Here is a 22,720-nt window from a genome sequence, read left to right as displayed (position 1 = left end):
AAAAAACCACACACTCATACTCACACCAACACTTCCCCCCCCCCCCCTCCCCCACGCACAGTCACACCAACACCCCCCCCCCCCCTCCTCTCATACACTCGCTATCTCTATTTCCATATTTCTCTTCACCTTACAGCTTGATTTGACATTCCCCGAGATGAGATATCCCCTTCTTGTGGACTCTGTCACACATGACAAGAGGTGATGGAACCTGAGAAACTTTGTTCTTAGAATCTTCTACCAAATTGTCTGCTTTGAATAGATGCATGGTTTATATCGTCTCTTGTGATATGATATACTTCGAAGTACGTAGTACCGGGTATATGTTACATGATTTAACCAAAAATGCCCAGTTATAAGTATTGATAGCATGCTTTTGCTACATCGTCACGTGATTGCTGTTGAAAACTTGAACAGAGCTAAATGTTGAGAAAGAAAAAAGCGAAATGAACATCGTGAAATTCGCACTATCTACAAACCCCACACTTAAAACACTAAATCTCATGCACGTTCCTTGCATCCAGCTAGCTTGTGTGATTCGGAGGAAGCGAGAGTTTCTAAGTCGGAGGAAAACGTTGAATGGTCGCTGCTTGGACGGCAGGTAGTGGTAGAGTGCATATTGGTAGGATTTCGCTGAGTATACAAGTACTTGATTGTCACAGGTTTTAGTACTGCTAGTCAGCGTCATTTTCATTTTCCCCTTTGCACCTTTCCCTCAAGCATATGAACATTGAGATAAATTTTGTTAGAAGATTCTAAGAGGTTTTTAACGAATTAGAACGTCATTGCAAAACACTACACAAGGCACCAAAGATACGTAAAGGAACAAACTAGCAAACTTCACTTCTCAACTCCAGCTAAACTCTTCCCAACTCCAAAAATTACAAAAGGAACAAACTACATCATTTATGTAGCATCATGTGCGAACTTCAAAACAGGACAATCATGGTATCGTCTAGGGAAATGATCCATAACCGGCATGCGTGCACTTGAATAAAGATGCGCGAACAATCACTGATTTTATAAAATGAGCCGCAAGTTCAGCACAACCGAGTGTTTTTATGAATAGGAGATATAGCCAATACGTGTAAGAAGTGCAGTGAGTAACATGGTTAGAAACTGTACAATAATATCGACTCTAAAAGAATGATAACGAATCGTTTGTGATGGTACAAATGTAGATGTCAGAATTAAAGCAATGACTTTTGCATGGAGTTCAGATCTGGTTACTTGCATTTCAAAACGATTCAAAATTGAACATTTTCCATAACCTTCCAAAGAAGTATTTGATTTAATGGTGCTAGTATTTGCATAATCTGCCCAGTGTTTTTCTCTCATTGGACGGCTTGCCACAATTACTGATCAGTTTCTCTCAGGAATGTATTCTTTCATGCGCTGATAGATTGGATTTACAAGTGAAAGACTTTCCACATGCTTTACACATGAATGGTTTCTCTGCGGTATGGACGCGTTGATGATCTGTGAGGGATGAATTATGCCTGAAATCCTTGCCACATAATTTACACTTGAATGGCTTCTCTCCTGTATGCGTCCGTTTATGAACTCTAAGGTTGGAAATGTCGGAAAAACTTTGATGACAATGATCACAATTAAACGGCTTCTCCCCGGTGTGGACACGTTCATGGCGAGTGAGGCTGAATTTGGTACTGAACGATCTAGGGCAGTACTTGCAGGTAAAGGGTTTCTGCCCTGAGTGAATTCGTCCATGACAGACAAGATCATATCGCCGATTGAAGGTTTTATCGCACACTTCACACTTGAACGGTTTTTCTTCTGGGTGTGTACGTATCATGAGATGTTAGACGGGATTGAGTAGAAAATGATTTGTAGCGATACTTACATTTATGCGGCTGTTCTCCAGAATGTGAATGTGCACGGTCATACATATCATGCTGGCGATCAAATGGCACCCCAGTTTCCTTGCTGAGCGACGTATGATACTGAGAAAAGTCAGGTAAAAGTTGACTATCTTCCTCAGAACACGACTCGGAGGTATACTGTGTGTTGTGAGTTCGACGATCGTCATGTTTGGCATCCTCAGATACGCTCTGCACTCTACAAGATACTTGAACGTGTCTGATATTGCGTAGGTCCAGATCGGAAGACGTGTTTGAGTAATCGCCTTCTTCCGAGCCACACGCTACGCTCCCGTAACCTGCGCAGTGATTTGAAACTGGGATAGGATAGTACACAGTTTGGTTACCTCTTTCTTGCGATCTTTGGTCAATGTCTACTGTCGAGGTGATGGCATTCGAGCTTGGATTTTCGACAGCTGTTGCTGAAAATACAGTGGGGTTTCTATATTCCTTCCTTTGGCACTCACGTTGAGTGTCCCTGGACTGGTCTGCTATGTCCAGAGGTGGATGATCCGGCAGAAACTTAAGGGTAACAGATGGCATATTCCAAGTCCTGGATGAGATCTCCTGAACTGCAGCATAGGCAAAGGAGGCTTCTGAGGTCACTACTTGATTCCCACTAATCGGGTATGGGTGGTGATTAGCTATATAAGTCGTACCATAATTTGTTACATTTAAAGATGGAGCGCACGCAGTCGACCTTCTGCTGGTCCATATCACTAAAGGTGGAAGTGGTGAGAGTCCATTAGAGTCCACACTACCCTCCGAAGTCCAGTCTCGATTATGATTCATGATTCACTTATTTCAGCAATCCTTCGAAGCGCAATTCACGTACCAAAGTCTCAAAAGTACCAAAGTCTCAAAGTACCAAAGTATCCGACTTCAATACCAATTATCCAAAGACCAGGAACCACTCGTCCTAGTAGGTAAGTATTGTAATTAGTAGCAGTTGTGTTTCTCTAATATGTACATAAGCAATCTGCAAATTTGTCATGTCTTAAAGTTGTGATCTATTTCGAAGCCCTTACATTTAACTGACACATTATGTTCTTTTCACATTTTGAGCTCACGCGCGAAAACACGCACATACACACTCACACAAACAAACACTCGCCCCACAACCTTACACACACACGCGCACAATGTCTCTTATTCCATATTTAACCTCACATGTAATCACCCAAGCTGAGAAATACCCTTCATACTGGTTCTGCAACACCTGACAAGAGGTGATGCAAGCTGAGACACATCGGTGTTAGACTCCTAAAACAAAGATTCAGGTATGAATAGATGCTTAATTTCTATTGCCTATTTCCATATGATATAGATAGGTGCAAGGGATATAATTCTATCATCTATTGTACCATACGAGACCACAGGTCGGCGGATATGCTGCTGTTTCACCACCACAGTTGTAACTGAAGCCGCCTGCATGATACAGTATTCTGTTCTCGAGGTTCAAGGTTTCTTGTAAAACAAAATTCCCAGCTCTATGCACTGATTGAGTGCTCTTGCTATCTCATCACGTTATTACCTTTGAAGGAGTTTTGGTGGAGCTAAATGATACGGAATGATAATATATTAAAGGGAACTGATCATCGTGAATTTCGCACTAAGTAAAAACAACACAGATAAAACATTAAACGTCATGTATGTTCCTTGACCAACTTGGAGGATTCGCAGGAGGCAAAGGGAAATGTTGAACGGTCCCTGCTTAGACGACCACTAGTGGTAGAGTGCTTAGTGGTAGAGCATATCAGGGCAAACAAATTGTCACATGTTCCATTCTTCGTAATGAGTGTCACTTTCTGTTGTTTGCACATTCCCACAAGCAAATAGACACTGAGATATTATTTTGTTAGAAGATTTCATGAGTTTTAACAGGGACTATAACGATACAAATGGGAACGAATGTACGTACAGGCACAAAGTACTTCACATATTTAGCATCAGGTGCGAATTTCAAAACAGAGCCACGTTTCTTCAAGGGAAAGCATCCATACGAGGTGGGTGTGCATAAGAATAAAGATGCGCGAAAAGGTACTGATTTAATCAAATATGAGCCGCATGTTCAGCGCCACTGTGCTATTTTTAGGAAAAGTAGATATGGAAATACGTGTAAGAAGTGCATTAAATAACAGAGTTAGAAACTGGACAATAAAATTATCAACTTTAAAACAATGATAATGTTCGTGATACTACAAATTTAGAAGTCAGCATGTAAGCAGTGACTTTTGCATAGAGTTCAGATGGGGCTACTTTCATTTCAAAACGATTCTATCATGAACATTTTCCATAACGTTGCAAAGAAGCATTTTGTGTGGTGTTCGTGTTTACTTGGTTTTATACGTGTTTTTTTTCATTGAAAGACTTTTCACAATCGTTGATCAGTTGTTTTCAGGGATGCAACCTTTCATGTACTGTTAAATTGGATTTCTGAGAGAAAGACTTTCCACAAATTTTACACTTGAATGGTTTCTCGCCAGTATGGATGCGTTGATGATCTGTGAGATGCACCTTTTGCCTGTATGACTTGCCACATAGGTTACACTTAAATGGCTTCTCTCCAGTATGTGTACGTTTATGAACTCTAAGGTAAGAAATTTGGGAAAAGCTTTGGTCACAAAGATCACACTTAAACGGTTTCTCCTCGTTATGGATACGTTGATGAACAGTGAGGTGGTGTTTCACCCTGAATGATTTAGGGCAGTACTTGCACCTAAAGGGTTTCTCTCCTGAGTGAATTCGTCCATGAGAAACCAGTTGATATCTCCACGTGAAGGATTTATCGCACACTTCACACTTGAACGGTTTATCTTCTGTGTGTGTACGCTCATGCCATGCTAGACCGGATTGAGTAGAAAATGATTTATCGCAATACTTACATTTACGCAGCTCTTCTCCAGTACGTGAATGTGCCCAATCACCATCATGCTGGGGATCAAGTGGCACCCTTGTTTCCTTGTTGAGTGACGTATGGTCTTGAGGAAAGTTAGCTAGAAGTCGACTATCTTCCTCAGAACAAGACTCCGAAGTATGCTGTTTATTGAGCATTTGTCGATCATGATGTTTGACATCCTCAGATACGCTACGTGCTAGAGGAGATACTGCAACATGTCCGATGTTGGGAAGGTCAATATCGGAGGGCCTGCTTGAGTAATTGCAACCATCCAAGTTATAATCCACGTTCCCGTGGCCTGTGTAGTGGTCTGAAAACGAAGCGGGATAGTTAACAGTTTGGAGACTGTTGCCTTGTGATCTTTGGTCAATGTCCATTCGTGATGTCATGGGACTAGAGCATGGTTTCTCGCCAGCTGATCTTGAAGACTCGTTATTCCACGTATCTTTGCCTTGGAATTCTGGTCGTGGGTGCCTGAAATTGTCTTCTGCGATTTCCACCCAAGGATATTCTTGAAGCACACTGCAGGTAAATGTTTGTGTATTCCAAGGGCTGAATGAGGTATTCTGAAGCGCACCATATGCAAAGGAGCCTTCTGAGGTCACTACTTGGTTAGCACTATCGGGATTTGCGTGCTGAAGAGCTGGATAAATCATACCATGATATGGTATACTGGGCGGTGGAAGACACGCAGTTGACCTTCTGCTGGTCCATATCACTAATGGTGGAAGTGGTGAGAGTGCATCAGAGTCAACACTCGCCTCCGAAATCCAGTCCCGATTATCCATCATTCACTTACTTCAACAATCCTTACAAGGGCACTTCACCTGGCATGCAAGGAAAAGTATCCGATGTCAATACCAATAATCAAAAAAAACTGGAACAACTCGTCCTAGGAGGAGGTATTGTAATCAGCAGCAGCTGTGTTTCCCGAATAATTACATGAACATTCGGCTAAATGGTCAAGTCTTTTAATATGATATCTATTTCTAGGCCCTTATATTAAGCTGACACATTATGATATTTTCACACCATTCGCTCACGCGCGGAAACACACACATTGATTCACCCACACAACCCCCTCGCACCCCCCCCCCCCAAACCCCCTACCTCCCCCCCCCCCACACACACACCCATGATCTCTATTTCCAGAGTTCTCTTCGCCTTAAAGCTTGATTTGACATCACCCAAGCTGAAACATCACCTTCAAGCTGGCGCTGCCATACCTGACAAGAGTGTGAGATGAGAGCTGAGACATCTTGCTGTTAGAATCTACCCACAAAGTGTCTGCTATGAATAGAGGCGTGATTAATATCGTCTCTCGTAATGATATATGTAGTGCCGCGTATATGTTACACAATCTATTGCACCTTGCACAGTTCTAAACACTGATAGGGGACTATTCATACCTCCTCAATTTTGTTGGAGCTAAAGGATAACGGATGACGCCAGGCAACTGAAAACCGTGAGTTTTTCAGTAGCTATAAAAACTGCATGTACGTTCCTAGAATACCACCAGCTTGTGTGGATTCACATGACGCGAGGGATTATAAGTGTGAGGAAAACGTTGAACGGTCGCCGCTTGGATGATCACAAGTGGTAGATTGCTTGCTGGGCATACGCGATTGTCACAGGTTCGAGTCCTGCCAGTAAGTCATTTTTTTGCCTCAAGTTAATGATTATTTTATTATGGAAATATGTAGGACGAGCTGGAGCGACATGTGGACTACTTTATATACATGGTGAGCGATGGAGACGATGCAAGAAACAACCTAAAGGGTAAGGAAAATTACATGTAAAAAGAAAAAAAGGGCAATGGAAAAAAGAGCAATGGAAAAAAATGATTCGAACAAGTTTTCGTACAACACTCTTCAGGAATCACCGTTGTACTAAAGAACAAAATGAGAACAAAGGAAATAATATAGCAATCAAGGTAGGGTGACACGATACAATGACAGCACTGGAATATCGAGGTGCGATTTCTCACAAAAGTGTGCAGAAAACAAGGGTATACAAGTAAGAACTAAGCGTGACAACTGTGTATCAGCAACAAAAACAAAAAAGTGAGAACGAATGATAATAATAACAATACTAAACAAGAAGGTGACAAAACACATTTAGGCACAAGTGGCAACAACGTTGCCACACGACACAAAAGAACATTATTTGAACAATTTTAGGGTAATAACACTATCTTTCTGGACACACAAATTCGGCTTATGAATGCGCTGACAAACAGCTTCCAAAACTTGTAACTGCAAAAGATAACCATGACGAGCACGGCACAAAACAGAAAAACAGGAGTCAGAATAAGTACGACAACAGTCAGTACTAGAAACCAAATGATTGTATACTGAAGACTTGTTATTACGAGACGGACGCACACAATCTCGACTCCCGCGCACACCCTCACACTCACTCTCACCCTCACTCGGCTCACCGTCTCCCTCACTGTCCGAATCAGAACCTGCTCCGTCATCCACAGCGGTTTGACTCTCCTCCTCACTTGCATCGTCCTGCGTCTCACCTTCACCACCCACGCCAACCGTGAATGCCGTTGCCTTCATGTCAGTCGTCGTCCTTTCCGATTGTTTCCTTTGTATTTTTACCGTGAATCCATAGGTCCGGTTGTAATCTGCTGTAGATCTCCGTGGTCTGTCATTTGCTGCTTTGTTTTGTGGATTAGTTGTTGTTGTTTTTGGATGTGAACCTGGTGTTGTTGTTGGATGTGAAGCTGGTGTTGTTGTTGCAGCCATGGTTGTTGGTCTTTCTGTTGAATCCAGCTCTAGTTCCGGTTGGACAAATCGACCGCCGCGGGTGCTCTCCACCAACACAGACCTCGAAGGAGGAGGGTCAGAGGAGGCAGAGGTGCTGTCACCACTCGAGGCACAGCCCCATGCAAAGCACCCAGAGGCACAGACTTAGGCACACCCGAGGGCTGCACCAATGGCGGTTCCGCACGCACCTCCAAAGAGCTGCCAAGCTCAAGCCCGTCCAACACAGATGTCAGAGGGGGAGCGGCAGACAGCGGCAGGGAACTATCCTGCCGTGTAGGTGATGGGTTTTCCTAGGTCTCCCGCGTTTGGGCCTCTCAGATTGCGCACTGGGTGGAAGGATGTGAAGTGGAGTGTGTTGTTTGATACGTGCGCTCAGGTGCTGAACAGTCCTACCAACATACCGACTAGCACAATGTCGGCATTCGAAGTTGTAGATAACATGACTGAGGTGGAGGGTTTGGTAGGACGTCCTTCCGCACCGTGAACGCACGCATTGTTGTGAAGACTGGCACAAAATGTACTGCATAATAAGTACGACGGACGATAGACTTGACTTCGCGACACACTTTGATCCATTCCTGCCCCTTCCATGGCAAACATAGATAGACGGGACAGCGAGGTGGACCAATCAGCACCGATTTCGGTTTCTGCTCCTTTCTGCTGATGGACAGAAACTTACGCTACAAGAATTCCGGATAGCCATTCTTCAAGAAAACAGATCGAAGAAAATAGAGCTCGGCCTGCAGCTTACTGGGCGAACAAATACGTTTCACACGGTCCACGAGGTTACGAAGTAAGTTGACCTTGTATTGAGACGAACAATATGAATCGAATTTTCTACCAAAATGTCTGCTTTGAATAGATGCATAGTTTATATCGTTTCTTGTGATATGATATACTTCGAAGTACGTAGTACCGGGTATACCATCCGTGTGTACTTGAATCGATCTCTAGAGATCGATGAACATGCATACACTAAAGCATTCGTAACTCGATCGATTCTTGTCGGAATGTAAAGAACTAAATATCTAGGAAGAAGCCGAAAAGCCCCGCTTTCCATTGCATTGTTCGGTAAAGAGCTGTGATGTCGCATTCCAAAGATATGTCGCTCTACATTTCAGCTACGGCAAATGTCGAATTTCTTTCCGAATGACTGACCTTGAGCGGGGATTTTCCCCTCTCCTGACATGCTGAGTCACTTTGGCATGCTTTGAGCACGTGGGCAGCATGAAAAGGAACTCAAGCAAAAACAATTGGAAAGTTTACGATGAAGGAGCGAGAAATGGCTGGCGAGGAGAGAATTTCCTCGTATATCCCGAGATGGGTGTATTTGAAGCTCCCTGGCGCTTGATATGTGGTCTTGGTAGTGTCCTGTTTGAGCTCAATGTACGCAGTTCGTGGAGAGCTTTCCAGAATGCCCAAGATTGTGAAAATTGGTTAATTAGAACCGAAGATATTCTCAGAAAAGGTGAGAATTATTGCATTTGGGACTGCTGGGGAATTTTGGTCGGATGGTAAAGGGTTAACCAAAAAATGCCCAAGTCTATGTATTGATAGCATGCTTTTGCTACATTGTCACGTGATTGCTGTTGAAAACTAGAACGTAGCTAAATGTTGAGAAAGAAAAAACGAAATGAACATCGTGAAATTCGCACTATCTACAAACCCAACAATTAAAACACAAAAAGGTCATGCACGTTCTTTGCATCCAACCAGCTTGTGTGATTCGGAGGAAGCGAGAGTTTCTAAGTCGGAGGAAACGTTGAACGGTCGCTGCTTGGACGGCAAGTAGTGGTAGAGTATTATTGGTAGGATTTCGCTAAGTATACTTGATTGTTACCGGTGTTAGTACCGCTAGTCAGCTTCATTTTCATTTTCCCCTTTGAACCTTTTCCTCAAGCATATGAACATTGAGATAAATTTTGTTAGAAGATTCTAAGAGGTTTTTCACGAATTAGAACGGCATTGCAAAACACTACACAAGGCCACCAAAGATACGTAAAGGAAAAAAACTAGAATACCTCAATTCTCAACTCCAGCACAACTCTTCACAACTCCAAAATTAGAAAAGGAACAAACGACATCATTTATGTAGCATCATGTGCGAACTTCAAAACAGCACAATCATAGTCTCTTGTAAGGAAAGGATCCATAACCGGCATGCGTGCTGATGAATAAAGATGCGAAATTGTTTACAGATTTTATGAAACGAGCCGCAAGTTCACCACAACAGGTTTTTTTATGAATAGGAGATATGCACAAAGCGACAAAATGAAAAATCTTGGCAAATTAATTTCGTTGTGAATCAGAGTTTCATGGCTGAACCAATCATCAGACAACGATAATGGAATAGGAGGCAGCGCTGGTATATCTAAGTGGAGAGAGGTGTGATAATACGATAGCGAGAGGAGTAATCGCGTGATGTATACAGGGGCAGGCTATTTCAGAGGCAGATGCAGTAGGCGCAGGTCCAGCCCTAACAAGCACGTGCTTAATCTCACACACCACACCCACACACACACACACACACACACACACACACACACATACTAACACGCACACATATAGTAACACGCACACACTTACACACATACACGCACACACTAACACACACACATACACCCACAAAGGTTCGATGGACTTCTAGTGTGCTCTGGATGCCAGTCGTGAGTCAGTCAAATGTCAAGTAAAGTCGGCGGAATAGCGCGAGCTCCGGTGTGGGGAGCAAACCCTTTCTTACAAATCATCGCCGAAGTCGCAACCACTACTTCGGACTGTTGTGCCCAGCGCGGGCTTGCGACTAGTTGGTTTGGAGGTGACAGCGTTGCGAATGACAGACCGTCCTCCACGTCTGTCTCACCCTCCTAGTGCGACACTGACTCAAGCTGCTATCTGGTGTTCACGAGGTATTCGTCGCGCTGGAAACGAAGCGTCTCTGTAAGTTTGTATCCCTGGTGATATTTGTGACTGGAGAGCACTATATAAGTGGTGCTCTTCAGGCACAATCTTCCTCAGCCTACTCAAGCTCAACTGATGAGGGGTGAATTCCCCGAAACACTGTGTATTGAGCAGGGAGTGGTGCTCTCTTGCAGGTTTGCCGAGTCGAAGGTTCGATGGACTTCTCGTGTGCTCTGGATGGCAGTCGTGTGTCAGTCAAGTGTAAAGTAAAGTCGGCGGAATAGCGCGAGCTCCGGTGTGGGGAGCAAACCCTTTCTTAAAAATCATCGCCGAAGTCGCAACCACTACTTCGCAATAATAATAATAATAATACCCTACTGAAGGGGAGCCCGCAGCCGCGTATGGATATTTTCGTTCTAATAGGCACTAAGCTGTTTTGTTTTCAAGTTCGCACCCGAACCGTAAATGTTTTCTAGGTGTACCCTTGGTCCTCTGTGTAACATTTATCGTATAGTACCGTTTTAGTCAAATCTCGTCAAATCGTTTACGTTGTACCATCTCATTGTTCATTTCTTTTCATGAAATTGGAAATCACATTGAAACGAGTTATGAAGCAATTATCCACGACTGTAACAAGACAATAAACATTCGCAAAGTGCGATAACACTGCACAAAATGACATGTTATTGAGAGCCTTCCGGCTTTGAAGGTTCAAGGTAAGGTGATTGTGACTATGTGATTTCTTTTATTTTCACTCTTATACTGAGCCAGTGATAAATGTAAAAATGAGTCAGTTGTGTAAACCAATGCTCTACCACTAAGCTATGGCCTAGTGTTCATCAAAGCAGCTACCGCTCAACACTTTCTTTTGACTTCGAAACACTCAGTTCCTGTGATTTTATTCGAAGACAACATGTTAACGGGGAAGGGTTTGAAGAAGACGTTGACTGTCATCACGAAGATTCTTATTCCCGGCGATGCTCTATTTGATATCTCAGTATGTAAAGCATATTTTTCTCCACTGCATGAGACCGGTGCGAGGTAGAGAAGCTTACTAATAGAGTCACAGCAGGATGCACTGCCTGCGAGCTGAATATGCTACGCAGATGGAGTATGCTAAATACATACATATTTTTATGCCTGCAATATCGGGACAAACTCAGATCGTCGAAATTCTGGGTTTCTTTATCTTGCATGAATATCATAAGCAATACTGTGTTATCATAAGGTGGGCAACAATGTGCATTATAATTACCATGTGCAAAGGAACGAGACTTGTTCCATAGCTCTTTCCTCAGTCAATTAGAACTCTTACTAGGTCACAAGCAAGACAGGACATAACACGATACATTTCCATGGGAGTGGATCATCCATTCCGTATGATTATGATTATCTCATTCCATGACCAAAATTACTGTTGATGCATCTGGAGTCATAATGCTGTGTCTGGGCTGACGCTTAGGAAATTCCCTGCAATTTACATCGAAGAAAGGTAAAAGAGAACCTCCTCTGCAGTCCTGAAAATCGATCATTTCAGTCTCAGCGTGTTTATGTGTGTGTATCCGTGTATCTGAGTGTGTGTTTGTGTGGGTGTCTGGGTGTGTGGATGGGTGTGTGTGTGAATGTGTTTGCGTGTGGTTCGGCGCGTGCGCTCATGATGTGAAAAGATCATAATGTGTCAGCTAAATGTAAGGGCAAAGAAATAAATATTAACTTAAAGACGTGACAAATTAGCAGATTGTTCATGTACATATTCGGGAAACATAGTTGTTACTGATCACAATACTTACCTCCTTAGACAAATAATATTGTTCCTGCTCTTTGGATTATTGGTATTGAAGTCAGATACTTTGACCTGCATGGCAATAGAATTACGCTTGGAAGGATTGTTGAAGTAAGTGAATCATGGATGACCTTGACTGGACTTCGGACGGGAGTGTCTACTCTGATGCACTCCCACCACTTCCACCTTTAGTAATATGGACCAGTAGAAGGTCAACTACGTGTCCTCCACCGCCGAAAACACCAACTTCTGGTACACCGTATACAGGTCAACACCACCTATACGCCGTTAGTAGAAATGAAGTAGCGACCTCAGAAGCCTCCTTTGCCTATTATGCAATTCAGCATACCTCATTCAGTCCTTGGAACATACCATCAGTTACCAACAATTTGCCGCTAGATCATCCTTCGTCGGACCGGACAGACAGTGTCAGAGACCGTCGACCAGAGTGCCAAAGGAAGGAAGATACAAACTCTACTGAGCTTTTAGCAACAGCTGTCGTAAATCCATGTTCGATTCGAATGACATCGGCGACGGAAATTGAACAAAGATCGCGAGACAGCAATAACCAAACTGTGAACTATCCAGTCTCAGTTTTAGATCACTACACAGGATACGGGCACGTAGAGTATGACTCAGAAGAAGACAATTACTCAAGCACGTCCTCCGAAGTAGATCTTCAAAATATCGGGCATGTTCCAATATCTCACCGGCTGCCTAGCGTATCTGTGGAAGGCAAACATCATGATCATCAAAAGCTCAAGAAACAGCATACATCGGAGACGTATACCGATAAAGACACTCAACTTCTAGCTGACTTGCCTCAAGAACACACGTCGCTCAGCAAGGAAACCGGGGTGTCACTTGGTCTCCAGAATTATATACCTGATCGTGCACATTCGCAAACCGGAGAACAGCCGCATAAATGTAAGTTTTGCAAAAAATCATTTTCCACTCAATCGAGTCCAACATCTCGTGAATGTGTACAGCCAGAAAAGAAAACTTTCAAATGTAAAGTGTGTGATAAAACCTTCAGTACGCGATCTCATCTTGTTTGTCATGGACGAGTTCACTCAGGAGAGAAACCGTTTACGTGTAAGTACTGCGCTAAATCATTCAGTGCGAAATCGAGCTGTACTGTTCACGAACGCATCCATACCAGGGAGAAGCCATACAAGTGCAACGAATGTAAAAAGGCATTCAGACAACCATCACATCTCACAGACCATGAACGCATCCATACTGGAGAGAAGCCTTTTAAGTGTAAAGAATGCAAAATGGCATTCAGACGACAATCATATCTCACAGATCATCAACGCGTCCACACTGGAGAGAATCCATTCATGTGTAAAGTATGTGGAAAGCCTTTCTCTCATAAATCCAGTTTAACAAGACATGAAAGAATCCATCTCTGAGAGAAACGGATGTCACAAGTCTTTTAATTAAAAAACACACCCTTAGAAGACCATGTAAACACTAAAACCAAGTCTTCTTGTCATGGTAATGGAAAAAAGTCATTATTATGTCCATTTTGACATGCAACATACCCAATCTGAACTTCATACAAAAGTCTCCTGCTGACTTCCACATTTGTCCCATAACATTCCATATCATTATCATTGTTTTAGACTTGATTTACTGTACACTTTCTAACCCTGTTGCTCAATGCACTTTTCACACGTATTTCCATATATACCATTTTATAAAGAAAACTCGGTTGCACTGAGCATGTGGCTCATTTTTGAGACAATCAGTACTTTCTGTACGATCCTTATTCTTCTACACACTTGCCTGGTGTAGATACTTTCCCTAAAAGCGCTGTACTGTTTTGAAGTTCGTACATGGTGTTACATATTTGAGATATTTTGTTCGTGTATGTCCCTCTGGTCCCATTTGTACCGTTTTGTAGTCCTATTCCAGTTCTTGTCAAAACTCTGAACAGCTTCGAAAAAAATGTCAATGTTCATGTGTTTGAGGAAGATGTGTACATGACCAGGACTCGAACCTGCATACATCACTGCATACATCACAAGGCATTAAAGCGCCAATTACCTCTTCAAGCCGATTTACGAGCACCACCATCTACAGAAAAGAGATTAAAACTTGTTTGGGTTGGTTTTGGTTTGGTTTCATTATTTCAGTTCTTTTCGCTTTTCGCAAGTCGGTCGATATTCATGTTTAAACAAAATCCAAGACTTATTTTATTGGTGAAATACATATTCAAAAAGGAGGGGATATAGTGATTATAGTCAATTTGTCGTCATTTAAAGCGTGCAAAGGTTCTTTAGACAATGATCTAATGTCCTCACTTCCTTTCAAGTGAGCAGGGAGGGTATTCCACATAAGGGATGCTCTGGAGGAAAAGGAATTGTACCCCTCCACGGATTTATGCAAGCAAATTGACAAATTGTTTGTTGCAGTTCCACGAGTTGACCGCTTAGAGGTGGGCAAAGGGAAAAGACTGCGTAAGCATGATGAAGGCTGAACAATATGACAATTAAACGTAAACGTAAGAAATTGATTAATAGATGATAGATGATGTAGATGTTCAAGGTGTTTTATTTGAAGAGAAGCAAGGAGGGCTGGTACAGCAGCATAGTATGAAGCACGGCAGGTAACTCGTACAACCCTACGGAACAAGGTAAACAATCTCTCCCTGTGCTGATAGGTGAGATCAAGAGTCCATAACCCCCCAGAGTGTGCAACTCGTGATCTTTCTCAGCACAAATCAGTGCCGCAACGAAATCCAAACTTCATACGTCATTAGTAGCGGATGTACCAGATATGCACATGGCCCCATCCGCCCATGCTTGACTATGGACCGGATGACGCAATGTTTGGATTTCGTTGCGCCAGACCCCAACCTCGAGTTGCACACTCTGGGGGGTTATGGACTCTTGGTGAGATGCGTAAACAGTGAAACAATACTCAAAGTAGGGCTGAATCACACTAAGCAGGTACTGGCGACGGGCAAATGCTGCCATTTGGCGGAAGGTGCGTCGCAGCGCGCCTATCTTGCGTGACACTTCGCTGGTGAGGTGATCTACGTGTGGAACAATTGAGAGCTTGTTATCGATAAGGATACCAAGGCAGCGAATTGCACTCACTTCCCTTAAGGTAGTGCCACCCAGCTCAACAAGAACGGGTCTTTGTACGTCAGGAGCATTCTTCGGCAAGATGCTCATGACCACGGTTTTGTCAACATTAACGCTCATGCTCAGTGATCTTAGTTCATTGTGTAGCTTAGCGAGAGCCAAGGACACGCCATCGGTGCAGAGTATTGAATCTCGTGAGGAAGCGTACAAAGTCTTGTGATGTCTAAAGCATAGTTCACATTCGACGCAACGCTGACGGCAATGGAAGAAATAGGCTACTCCGACTGCCGTCAAAATCCCTGTCTAAATCGCCTAAAAGGGCCTGGGGTGACCTGTGAAATTCCGCACGATTCGTACGACACGACATGCAGCAGTCGTTGCGATCTTCAACTTCGAATCCCGCCAGCCGCGAGGCACGGTCCGTCACGGGGGGATTTTGTGACCTCCTTTTTCGCTTTTCTGGGCTTCGTTACAATTATTAATGTTCTCCTTGAAAGAAACGGAATCAAGTGCACAATATGAGTTGTTCATGAAGACCCAAAAATTAGCCTTGCAAACTATGGCATTCAAATAATAGCCCCAGGAGATGATAGAATAGTTCGTCTCTCGCGCTCCTGAACTCTCCCTAAATACAATAAGTGAGATGAGATCTTATCTTTCTAAAATTCAGCTCAAGTCGTGCTAGCCATTCTGTGAGTTATCATGGGACGCGCAGTGTTCGAAGTGCTTAAAAATTCCAAGTACGAATCGGGAGCAGTCGGCCCACGACGCTGTCTACTGTTCACTCTCGATTTGCAGCCAATTTGTACGCTTGCGTCCCCGTCTACGCAAGTCTACGGTATGAAATGTTGAATCGAACCAACTCTTCCCGTCGCTTCCCGATCTGTACGTAGTAAAGTAGCGTTCTCGTTCCTCGTGTTCACATTGGATTCCGTCAGCCGGTGCAGTCGCTTCCCGTCGATCCTTAGGATGCGTACCGTCGCGGCCCGTCGAATGTGAACTAGGCTCAAAATCAATGCCGTCGGGAACTTTTTCTATTGACGAATATGACATAATTTGAAAAGGCGAGGTAACTGATGTTGTATTCCAAGGGCTGAATGGCGAAGTTTAAGGATGACAATAAATAGAATCAGTTGAAGCGTCACCACCACTAGACCAAAACGTACTGGCATCAACATCGAAACAGCTAATTATAGTATGAAGTACAGTATTATCATGGCAGGCTGCACCGACAAAGGAGGAGACCAAGTGTGAGGGAAAAACTGGGCATGACCGCAAACGATGAGGACGATGACGGAAAGGGCACTGAGGAGATGATTCTAGCGAGTGAGTTGAGTGAGGGAGAGAGCTTGGGTATGAGACAATGTGAGACTGAGTGCGGGCGTATTTTTCCACCTTGTTAGTCTTCTGTGTGTAATCATTTGGTATCTTATCCTGAATGCTCCGAAATGAATTCTGATTCATGTTTTTTCCGTTTTATGTCGTGGACGTCATGGTTATCAGTTACATGAAAGTGTTGGACATTGTTCTCCAAAGCATTCTATAAGCCTTGTTTTCATGTTCAATGTGAAGAACAGGTTGGTTGGATTTCGGCGATACTTGGTAAATTGGGTGTTGCTCCCTACATGGGACCTCGCGATTTTCCTGCCGACTTGAATTCTCAATTGACAGACACACGACTGCTATTCAAAGCACACTAGAAGTCCATCGAGCCGTCTACTCGGCAAACCTGCAAGAAAGCACCACTCCCTGCTCAACACACAATGTTTCGGAGAATTCACCCCTCATCAGTTGAGCTTGAGTAGGCTGAGGAAGATTGTGTCTCTTCCGGGACAATCTTCCTCAGCCTGCTCAAGCTCAACTGATGAGGGGTGAATTCCGCGAAACACTGTATATTCAGCAGGGAGTGGTGTTTTCTTGCAGTTTTGCTGAGTGGACGGTTCGATTGACTTCTCGTGTGCTCTGGATGGCGGTCGTGATTCAGTCAGGCGATAATTCAAGTCGCCAGAAAACCCGTGGGCTCCCATGTAGAGATCAACACACAACTTCCTTTGTGTTAAAAAGGAGAATATTATCTTTTTGAAATAGTTCATGGCCGAAACAGCTTGCTGTCTACAGCATTGGGTATTTGAAATAGTTCTACAGGTAGCATGTTGTGTTAGGCTGGCCTCGTCGGGTCAGAATTTTGCCACAAGTGTTGGTTCATAGGTTCATACTGGAATTTAGCCCCTTAGAGTGTTTGACTGTTACCTTTCACGCATATGGTAATTTCCAAGAATACCTTGTGATACTTTTTTTATCATTATTGAGACATATTCATCCTTTGTAGTGATCTGTGTTGCAATTATTTTTGTTAATGGAAACAACGATGCTTCCTGATGTACGTTGTGCGAAAATTGGTTTGATGCATTATTATCTGGTGAAAAAGGAGACGGACAAAATGTTATATCTGTGTAAGATCTGGTTGAATCAGTGAACAGTTAGTCATAGCTCGTAACATTTGGTCCTCCTTTTTCACCATCATTTAATTGGCTTGCCATCCGAGTTCAACTTGTTACATTTTCATTGTTCCTATTACTTTTTGTTAAGGCGGAGAGGTGATAAAGGTTTTAGGATGTCATTAAACAGAATCAGCTGAAGCGGCATGCTACGAAGGTTTTATTGAACAAATTTGTACGGAAAGTGGTAATGGACAGAGAAATAACTGCGAAGGAAATATACTGTGAAAAATAATAATAGGAACAACAATGTGAAGAAGAGGTTGGTGCGACTTCGGCGATAGTAGTAGAAGTGTGTCTTTCCCCCTAGATCTGAGCTCGCGGTTTTTCAGCCAACTTGAATTCTCACTTGACTGACTCACGACTGCCATCCAGAGCACACGAGAAGTCCATCGAAACGTCCACCTGGCGAACCTGCAAGACAGCACCACTCTCTGCTCAATACACAGTGTTTCGGGGAATTCACCCCTCATCAGTTGAGCTTGAGTAGGCTGAGGAAGATTGTGCCTGAAGAGCACGACTTATATAGTGCTCTCCAGGCACAAACATCACCAGGGATTCAAACTTACAGAGACGCTCCGTTTCCAGCACGACAAGCACCTCGTGAACACCAGCAAGCACCGTGAGTCAGTGTCGCTCCTGGAGGTGCTGAACAAGCGCAGAGGACCGTTGGCCATTCACAACGTTGTCGCCTCCAAACCATCTAATTCGCAAGCCCGCGCTGGGGACAACAATGTGAAGAAGAGGTTGGTGCGACTTCTGCGATAGTAGATAGTACCGGTAATAGGAACGATTCTAGTAATATAGAAATTCATCGCACTAGCTTTCGCGCAACGCACATCAGGAAGCACCATTGTACTTATCAAAATATGGCCCACTATCAGCGAGAATCGACCATTGGGTGAAAATAAACAGAAAAAGTCATTTTCTGCCACCGCAAAAAAACCTTGCTTCGCTGCGCACATTCAAACAAGATTAACTTTGTTGATTGCAACAATGAAAGCTTTTGATCGTCCTAAAAGTGTATTAGGAGCGTTCAATAACGATGGCCAACTGCCGTCCATATCTGCCAGACGACATTGAATTTCCTAGGTAGGAATCGTCCCGTCTGGTAGAGAACGACGACAGTTCTCACAAGTTGTTTTGTAGACGCCAAATTCCTATTTAGCGACGAGAAATTCAACTTTATTTAGGCGCTCCGCCAAAGGATATCTCTTCTGGGGAAAATACTTTTTGACATCTGGAAATCCTCGTTGGGCCCTTTTGAGTTTAGTACAGCTCCGCTGGGGGAAATGCTAAACGAGGATAAACTAGTAAGGCGACGGCAACAGAGGCAGTTGAAGTGAAATCTTCTGTATTGCCTGGAGTAAGAACGAAAGAGTGCTGTTGCTTATGACGTGATCTACCACCATGGACTCCGTTCTGAACACCAAAACCCTAGGAAGGGGCAAGAGCTGAACTTGACGAGCTGCTAACTCTGCGCTGAGCTCAGTGCTGGAATCATGGAATTACTGGCGCACTGACGCGCATGCTACCAGTGTTCCACAGAGGTCAAATTTCACAGAGGTGCTGCAATACTACATTTTTGTACATGTAACATTAAATCGTGTCAAAGATGAAGTGTGTGGTGTTAGAATGTTGTACCTGTGTCATATCCCCTGTGGAATGCACAGACTAGGACTCCAGATGTAGTTGTAGCCGCCCTCCCTCCTGTTCTGGACTCCTGCGGATTTTCAGCACACTTGGGATGGTGCTCAATCAGTCTTCATTGGTCTGGAGTGATGAGGATCAAAACCATCCATGCTCTATGCCAGAAGTTGCGTGAGAGTTGTTTTACATCAAAAAATGGATGGCTGATTTTTTACACTGCCTTTTTTAAACCAAAATAACTTTTAAGTAGAGAGCATGTCTGAGAAAACCAGAACATATGTGCAAGTCGATCTCTCAGATTTCGCTCAAATTTTGCAGGTAGGTTTGCTTTGGGGTGTAGATCGACATTCCAAAGTCCGCACAAAATCTTTTGAAGGGAACCATGAAATTGGTATACCCCTCAATATTGGCCCAATATTGGCACGATTTATGGGTCAACAAACGAGCCACGGCACAGCATGCAAGAACAAGCTACGAACAAAACTCCATCAAGCCATCATTACCTCACCTTAGAAGAGTTCTTGGGGCAGCACTACTTAGCCACGCCAGCATCCCAGAAGACGAGGGAAATCATCCCTTGACGCCACAAATGATCGTCTTGAAAATAGCCAAATTACAAGCGCTGATAAAACAGCGAGCTACGTCCTCAATTAGCAAACACTATACACCGGCAGATAGTAGAACACCTCTTCTAGCACTGAGGACATGTCCCCCATCATCCTTTTGGGGTTTTCTTGAAATAAACAATTTTGAATTTTTCCACTCGACCATTCTGAAATACGTCCAAACTCATACCTGCGCAGGAAAGCTCGCCCCTCCGCGACGTCTAGTCAGCAATTTCTACTCCAACACCACTCCCAACGCTGCAGAACAAAGTGTATTGTTGACTCTGACAAGGAAAAGCAGCGGTGATCACTTGTCACTCCAAACGACAAGCTTCTCCTTGCGCCACCAACATTTTTCGTTGCAACAGTTGATGCAAAAGTGACTGAATTTTTGCGTGTAGTTTTTGGATTTTACTGCAAGAGGAATGAAGAAATCACGTGGATCGTGACGTAGAATAATGCTTTCTGGTACACGACACAATGCACACGATCACGATCGTTCCTGAGGCGCTATTCGAAACGGGGAGGAGGTAAGATGCATTATATTTCTTGCATGCTCTGCTCAGAACATGCAGAAATTATCGTTATAACGCTAGCAGTATTGCATTGGCAAGAATTCTTGGAGATATTTCCTCTTGCAGTAAGAACAGGGATGCATTTTTTCACACTAACCTTGCTCATCCCGAACATGGTTCAGCAGGAACTACGGCTGGTTTACATGCTGATGATCCACGTAGATCTGCAACAGCAAGGAATGAGCGTGGTCCAGGCCATCAAGCCAAGGTCGCTTGGAGTTGACCAGCGCTAGCGCGCGGCCACCAGTGGTTGCATGAAGTATGTGGCGCATGGCGCGGCCACATGGCAGATTTCTTACGTCATGAACAACGTGATTTGACCCTACTTGATCCGATCTAGATCAACGGGTGATCCATGTAAGTGCAGGAGCGCTTGATCAAGGTGACTCGGAACAACTGCTGAACCGTGATCTACGAGACCTGGCATTCTTGTGTCACGAGGCACGTGATTTCATCATTCCTCTTGCAGTAAAATCCAAAAACTACACGCAAAAATTCAGTCACTTTTGCATCAACTGTTGCAACGAAAAATGTTGGTGGCGCAAGGAGAAGCTTGTCGTTTGGAGTGACAAGTGATCACCGCTGCTTTTCCTTGTCAGAGTCAACAATACACTTTGTTCTGCAGCGTTGGGAGTGGTGTTGGAGTAGAAATTGCTGACTAGACGTCGCGGAGGGGCGAGCTTTCCTGCGCAGGTATGAGTTTGGACGTATTTCAGAATGGTCGAGTGGAAAAATTCAAAATTGTTTATTTCAAGAAAACCCCAAAAGGATGATGGGGGACATGTCCTCAGTGCTAGAAGAGGTGTTCTACTATCTGCCGGTGTATAGTGTTTGCTAATTGAGGACGTAGCTCGCTGTTTTATCAGCGCTTGTAATTTGGCTATTTTCAAGACGATCATTTGTGGCGTCAAGGGATGATTTCCCTCGTCTTCTGGGATGCTGGCGTGGCTAAGCAGTGCTGCCCCAACAACTCTTCTAAGGTGAGGTAATGATGGCTTGATGGAGTTTTGTTCGTAGCTTGTTCTTGTACGCTGTGCCGTGGCTCGTTTGTAGACCCATAAATCGTGCCAATATTGGGCCAATATTGAGGGGTATGCCAATTTCATGGTTCCCTTCAAAAGATTTTGTGCGGGCTTTGGAATGTCGATCTACACCCCAAAGCAAACCTACCTGCAAAATTTGAGCGAAATCTGAGAGATCGACTTGCACATATGTTCTGGTTTTCTCAGACCCGACCCGACTACGCTCGATCCAGACCCTGGAGCTGGATCCGGTGTTGCACACTCTTGAAGGTTAATACATTGGTAATAATGACCAGTCCTCTGCAAAACCAACCTTAGGTGCTATTGTGGCGCTGGATTGTTGACACATGACCATTTCTTCCACTTCTGGCGAAGTGTTAGGTCTATTGCTATCATATTCCGGTAGATACAAAGACATTTTTTTATTAATTTCTTGTAGGGTAAACTGCAAAATTTTGATGAAAAATAGCAAAAAAACTCAATTTTCTTCAATATTTTCGAACCTATGCTGTATGTAATTCGGATAGTGAGGCAATTAAATAATTGTGAAAAGAAGAAGGATAACATTTTACGAGTTATGAGCAGTGTTGGAGGTAGGTGTCAGGTCGCCGAATGTCTCAGTACTCCTTGTCAGTTTTGCGCCATTTTGTCGCACTCGCTGACTGTATACGGTCTGGTTACGTTGGTGGACAGTTAGTCATAACTCGTAACATGTTGTCCTTCTTCTTTTCACAACCTATGCTGTGTTACAATTTGGCCCAGTATCTGAAGAATGGACCTTCGGGTGTTGTTTTCACAAAATTTGACTTTTTCAGGCTTTTTTCAACAATAGGTATCTAATGATCACATGGCAAAGTATTAGACCGAAAAAATCAATAATTTTATAGATGGCCCAGAAGCTTCTCAAACAAGCATAGGTGCATATCAGGAAATACAACAGTTGATCGCAGTTTTTCCCCATCGGAATACTATGTTTTACAAAAGGCAGTAAAATAATGTCAAATTTGGACTTCACGGAGAATTTTCAAAGTGTTAGGAAAT

The 22,720-nt window shown here is 43.6% G+C and overlaps 2 protein-coding genes across 2 annotated transcripts; one reads left to right on the top strand and one right to left on the bottom strand.

The window, feature by feature from the left end:
• Positions 1 to 3,435: 3,435 nt before the first annotated feature.
• On the bottom strand, positions 3,436 to 5,725 carry LOC135826862 (zinc finger protein 271-like). The gene has a single exon (XM_065339470.1). The coding sequence runs from the start codon at positions 5,565 to 5,567 to the stop codon at positions 4,275 to 4,277; it is 1,293 nt and encodes a 430-aa protein (XP_065195542.1). The 5' UTR covers positions 5,568 to 5,725; the 3' UTR covers positions 3,436 to 4,274.
• A 6,527-nt stretch (positions 5,726 to 12,252) lies between these two features.
• Positions 12,253 to 14,277, top strand: LOC135826384 (zinc finger protein 519-like). Its single transcript, XM_065338995.1, has one exon. It carries the CDS (start codon positions 12,357 to 12,359, stop codon positions 13,647 to 13,649), a length of 1,293 nt encoding a protein of 430 aa, XP_065195067.1. The 5' UTR covers positions 12,253 to 12,356; the 3' UTR covers positions 13,650 to 14,277.
• The last annotated feature ends 8,443 nt before the right edge of the window (positions 14,278 to 22,720 follow it).

Source organism: Sycon ciliatum, chromosome 10 (genome assembly GCF_964019385.1).
Source record: "Sycon ciliatum chromosome 10, ocSycCili1.1, whole genome shotgun sequence".
In the NCBI taxonomy this organism is placed as follows: Eukaryota; Metazoa; Porifera; class Calcarea; order Leucosolenida; family Sycettidae; genus Sycon; species Sycon ciliatum.
Note: the sequence above shows the minus strand (reverse complement) of the source record. Positions and strands in the feature narration are given on the sequence as shown.